At 42.5% G+C, this 6,000-nt stretch overlaps 1 protein-coding gene across 1 annotated transcript in view; it reads left to right on the top strand.

Moving 5' to 3' along the window:
* LANCL3 (LanC like family member 3) overlaps positions 1-6,000 on the top strand; it is a 101,341-nt gene that overhangs the window by 75,001 nt on the left and 20,340 nt on the right. Inside the window, exon 2 of the mRNA XM_059384589.1 lies at positions 5,743-5,866. Within this exon, the coding sequence (XP_059240572.1) occupies positions 5,743-5,866 (124 nt within the window). The remainder of the gene's footprint in view (positions 1-5,742; positions 5,867-6,000) is intronic.

The following is a 6,000-nucleotide window of genomic DNA, read 5'->3' as shown; positions in this document are numbered from 1 at the left end:
GGGGGGAGGGGGTTTGGGAGAAGGGGGTGGGATTATGGACATTGGGGAGGGTATGTGCTTTGGTGAGTGCTGTGAAGTGTGTAAACCTGGTGATTCACAGACCTGTACCCCTGGGGATAAAAATATATGTTTATAAAAAATAAAAAATTAATTTAAAAAAATGGTTCACGTATAAGGTTGAATGTTTCATTGTTTAAATGGTTCAAGTATTATTAGTGTGTTTGTTTAGAATGTTAGAAATTTTGTGTTTTGCAAAATTACACTATAAACAACAGTAGCTGACACACTTAAGCTAATCATAACCAGTAATAACAATGATCAGTCAGGTTAGACCAGGTTATGTTGCAATAAGCAGAACCTCCAAGTCTTAGTGACTAAAAAGAACAACATTCCGTTTCTTGCTTATAGCATATGTCCAGTGTGGGCAGCTGGGGACTCTGTACCATGTTTTCTTAATCTGGACCCAGGCTGATGGAACCTCCAAAGACTGGAGATTCAGTGGTTTCATTGGTGGAAGCCTGCAAAAATTACCTGCTTCTTAGTGGGTTTTGCTGTAGAGCAGTACACATTGTATTTGCACACATTCCACTGGCAAAATAAATGACACGTCTCTGTCCAATTTCAAGAGAGCCAGGAAGTGCAATCTCACCCTAGACCTAATAGAAAATCTGGAATATTGGTGAAAAGCCTTTGCATCTATTACAAACAACAATGAAAACTCTAGGGGCACCTGGGTGGCTCAGTGGGTTAAGCCTCTGCCTTTGGCTCAGGTCATGATCTCAGGGTCCTGGGATGGAGTCCCGCATCTGGCTCTCTGCTCAGCGGGGAGCCTGCTTCCTCTTCTCTCTGCCTGCCTCTCTGCCTACTTGTGATCTCTGTCTGCCAAATAAATAAATAAAATCTTAAAAAAAAAAACAATGAAAACTCTAAGACACTGTTTACCATTTCCTCACCGGGAGAAAAGGCAGAATACAAAGCAGGGGATTACATGTGGACAGAAAAATGAACAAATCTGAAAGTAAAAATAGAATTTAATAGATAAACATATAAGGATGGCACTTCCTTAATCTTTTTTTTTTTTTTAAAATTAGTCTAATTATTAAGATTACATCTTCCCCCAGAAGATGTGCCTTGCACAGGCTTTGCACAAAATAGGAATTATTCGATTCATCAAAATCTCTTTCCTGCTTGAAAGCTATCCCTTAGCCCTGTCATGTATCTTTAAGCTTCTTCTCCCTCAAAGGAGTTTCCCTCAGTTTTTGTCTTCTCAATGTTTGAGGTAAACCTCCACCCACTCCAGAGATCTTCTGAAAGCCTGCCTCTTCTCTGTGACCTAGTAGGTTCCAACCAAACCACAACCCCCAAAAGGCATAAAAAGTATTAAAAAAAAAAAAGACAAAAAACCTAGCCAATTGTGAATATTGACTTTGTACAATAAAGTTCCCTAACTTTTTAATTTGAAATTATTTGCATTGAGAATTTTTAAAAATGAGTCTCCTTTTGGGGATGGGATATTTTTCCCTGCTTCACCATGGTGTGCACAGGAAACTTAGGATTGTCTCTGGCTCTCTCCTGGGATGTGCTATGCAGTGCTATCTCTTTTACTGGCCCTAAACCCTCAGACAAGAGACACATCTTTGAGGCTTCCATCTCCCCAATTCCAGGAGGGAGCAGAGGGCACACATCCTAGCTATCTATAAATCCCCAAACCTATCTGGTGGATTATAAGACCTCTCCTAAGGCTTGGCACAAGGTGGGGTAGGAAGGAAAGCCGGAACTCCATACTGACTTTCAACTTCCTGGTTTCCTTTCTGTGTCAACTCTTCCTACCTTAAACAGCTTTTAGTTCCATCCTGACTCTGTATGTCCTTCAACAGTATTCTTTATGGTATCAGCTTTAAGTTGGAAAATACCCAGGTTCTGACAACTCAAAAGCTTTTTCCTCAAAGCTTTTGTCTGTGGGCATCATGTCATTTTGATATTCCTTAGTAGTCAAATGACTTGTTTCTTTTCTCTGAGCAGAAGCCCAGACTGCCACGTATGGTGGTAACAAAGAATTGGGGCCAAATAAATTGCTGGAGGGAAACACATAAATTAATATCAGATTCTTACTGTGTGTTTGGTGCGATCTAGGAGTGGCTTTCTGCATTCCGTGTAGATGAGCAATCACACACTCAGGACATTTTGGACCATTGCTTGATCACGTTGGCAGTGGTTGATCTATAGCTACCAAAGACCTCCACTTCAGAGGGCCTGTGGGCAGGCTTGCCTGGGAAAGAGGCCTGTGGTGAAGGAAGCTTTCTGTGGCTTGTTCATTTCATCCATTTCCTTAATGAAAGTCTCTGCTGGCCATGGAGATGGCTCAGTTACCATACAACCCTCAGGTGGGGTGAAGAAACATAGCATGGGCTTGAACTTCCTCTCAGCTCTTCAAACGCAGAGCCCAACCCCATAGGAACTATTTCACCACAGACACCTCTGTGTGAGGATCGGTGAAGGGAATCAGTTCAACTAATGAAACTTTAAATCAAACTTGCTTTGTATTTTTGAGGTATCATAATTTATTTTAAATCAACGTAGAAGACAATTTATTTGAAGAACCAAATCCATCCAAGATAACAACGCACACATAGGCCTTAGGTGCTACAAATACAAGAGAGGGAATTTGGGTTTGTTTCGGCAAAGGCCCTATGGGCAGGGAGGCCCCCCCTCCCCCCACTGCAAATGCCACTTCCTCATTCCCTGGGCCTTGTTGTTTCCGAAGCACCGTGGCCCTCTTCTCAGAAACACGGAGGCCATCTTAGAGGTAGTGTGTGTGCTTAAGAGCACGTTCCTGTGTGTTGTCTCCGGGCTGAAGAGATGCCTGAGAGAGCAGACAGATGAGGAAAGGACAAGCCCCTCCCACCGCATCTCTTCTTTCTGTGCTATTTGCTCAGGGGGAAGAAAACTGCACGCTCTTCCTCAGTATTCCTCCTCCACACACTTTTGACGAGCACTGTTTTCACTTTTTATTTGCTGATCAATGAGCCCAAGGGTAGGTCTTGTCTGTTCCCAGAGATAAAGAACTGCATGCATAACTGGTCTTTATCCAGCCAAACGAGCACCGTTTCTCTTTGTTTTTCACAGTGTTTCTGAGAGATAAGAGGAAACCATGCAGACATGATGCATGACCAGGGAGGTTTTGAAATACTTTGTAAACTCTATTCTGAGCTGTGGATTAGGGATGGAAAGAAAGGAAGAGGGCACCACATGTAATCTAAGTTGATTTTTTGTCCTGCATTTAAAACAAGCACGTGAACACACACACACACACACACACACACACACACACACACGCAGAGAGAGAGAAAAACATGAATAAATGCTCAGCTGAGGAAAGAATAAGCTGATTTTCAATTAGTAGCATAAAAGTAAAATAAGGAGAATTTTAGTAATTCAAATGAATACGTACCCTGAAGATTCAATGATCTTTTCCTATCGAAGAAATATTTCTTTTCATATGGATTCAGGACCGATATTGGTAGACAGAACCTAAGTTCATCTGAAGAGCCAGATATATTGCCAGGAAGATGTGGGTTGGGACCAGGTTAGAGTCCTATGAAATGCATGCTGTTCGAGGCTCTTAGCATGTTTCTGAGAGCAGGCCAACCTGGAGGCGTGGTTGGAGGGGGAATAGAAGCTTTTAAGTAGAGTAAGACTCAATGTAACATCAGCTAGCACTGATAAAGGCACAAAGGGAAAGAGGTTTTCAACAGCAAATGAAAATTTAGGGTAGCAACTTGAATAGAGGCAGGGTACAAAATCCTTTAGGAGAAATTTGCTGCTCAGCTCTGCTCAGACCCAAGGTTGAGCCTTGAAATGATGGCAGTGATGTCTGGGAAGATAGAGTCTTCGGGAATTTTAGGCAGAAAGGAGGGGTACAGCCAAGAGACAGAGGTAGGTTGCTTATAGAAGGTAAATTTAAGTTGAAAGCCACAACATCATTATTGCTGAGCAACCAGAAGGAAATGAGTTAGTAAAGTCTTGGTGAAGCTGAACCGTGCTTCCTTGTCTGTATTACGTACTCTGCATTACTCTGTCCACTCTGTCCACCCTTAAGCTCATGGACTTAAATTGCTCTATGGTAGACTTTTGGCTATATCTTATCTCCAGTGCTGGAAGTGAGTACCCTGTAGGGAAAAAAACATGTCCCAGGTTTTCTAGAATTTCCCCCATAATACCGGGTATAGGACCTCACTGGAATGGTCACTCAGTAAGTGTTAATTTGGCAGAATTAATTAATGAACAGCCTCCTCTTTATGTAATTAATTTCCCAAATTAATTGCTAGATTGGAGGAGGCCAAAATCTGGATTATATTTTGCCCTTCTCATGTTGAGTAGATCAGAGGAGCAAAACCCTGCAAAGAAAGAAAGAGAGGCAGGGGGGAGAGGGAAAGAAAAAAATCAGTAGTACTTTATTTCAGAAGGAATTGGTGAGTATAATGGTAGATACCAGGCAGAAAGATTTGGTGTGTGAGTCTTAGGAGAGGAGCCAAAATCCAATGGACTTTTCTTTGATCTTAGAGTCATTCCGTCAGACCAAGGCTGAACTTCAGATGATTCTTGAAGGGGCAGGTAGGGGGCAGACCATGGCCACGGTTATTCTGACTGGTACTTTTCTGGTACAGGAGTGCGTTTCCGGAAGGTTGGCTTCATGAGAGCAGAGGTCTTGGCTATCTTTTCTTTGTCATACCTCCAGCATCTAGAACAGCTTTCCTGCCATGCAGTAGGGGCTTAAGAAATAATTGTGGAAGGAGGGGAAAGAGGAGGGCTCTGCTTTTCATGCCAGTAAAAACCTGGCGCTTATTTACTTCCAGAGGCCCCCTCAGGTTCGGTCTTAGGAACCTAGGATACCAAGAAGGTGAGAAGCCATAGTCTTGGGGCATCTTGATTATCTAGTAGAGAGAGACAGGGACAGAGGCATAACACCCCAGGTGGTAAGTGCTCCCCCAAAGAGTCATGGTGAGATAGAAGGAATGAGCCAGAGGGAGGTGGGCGGAACCTCTCATGCCTAAGTAGAATCCTAATAAACTCAACACTACTTTGTAGGCTCGAGAACATTTTCATCTCTAGGGTCCTAAAACGGACCATGGGTAGATTGAGTGAAATGTGGAAGCCTGCAAGTCATTGCGTGTCAGTCATCTTCTATTCAGAGTGCGTTTGACATTGGAAGTGAGTTTTGCCTTGGTACTTACTGGACTTTGGTTTCATTCTGGGGTGCAAAGGCCATCGTCTGTCATGCAGCGGCCTGTTGTAGCACTGTGGCTTTATAAGCGGTCTAAATGACACAAACCGAAGGTCCGTTGTCTGGGCCAGACCTGCGCCGCACACTGGGAGTGACAGCTTTGTTAAGCATGATCCATTAGGCCCAGTCTTTGTTCTTCTCTTGTGCAAGTTCTTGTTCCTGTGACAAGGATTAATAACATGACCACAGTAAAGTGGTCTTGGCATTTTATAAAAGCCTAGGGCAATAAAAGTGTGTGTTTCCCATCAACACAGCAAATTTTCTGAAGAGAGTGGATAAACTTGACAACAAAAAGAGAATCAGTTATTTAAAAAAAGAAGTCACTGCTGGCTAAGCTTGTTTTTGTAAGAGGAAAAGGATTTGGGGAATATGCTGATGGACCTTAATGAAAAAATCCAGTGTCTGTGGAAAAAAAGAAGATCTTGATTTGACTTTTGCTTCTTGATTTCCTTACTTAGGTACTGACCCCAGCACAGATCAAATCAATTTGCCAGGCGATTCTGGACTCTGGGAAGCAGTATGCCATGAAAAAAAGGAAACCATTCCCTCTGATGTATTCTTACTATGGAACTGAGTACTTGGGTGAGTGAAAGTGTTGGCAAAGCCCTCTAATATCCACACTGACTAAAAACTAGAAGATTCCATTTTTGTTATAGGTCATCACTATTCATTTAACTAGAAACACTTAAAAATGCTGTGTAAAAACAAATATTGAC

Source organism: Mustela nigripes, chromosome X (genome assembly GCF_022355385.1).
Source record: "Mustela nigripes isolate SB6536 chromosome X, MUSNIG.SB6536, whole genome shotgun sequence".
NCBI lineage: Eukaryota > Metazoa > Chordata > Mammalia > Carnivora > Mustelidae > Mustela > Mustela nigripes.
Note: the sequence above shows the minus strand (reverse complement) of the source record. Positions and strands in the feature narration are given on the sequence as shown.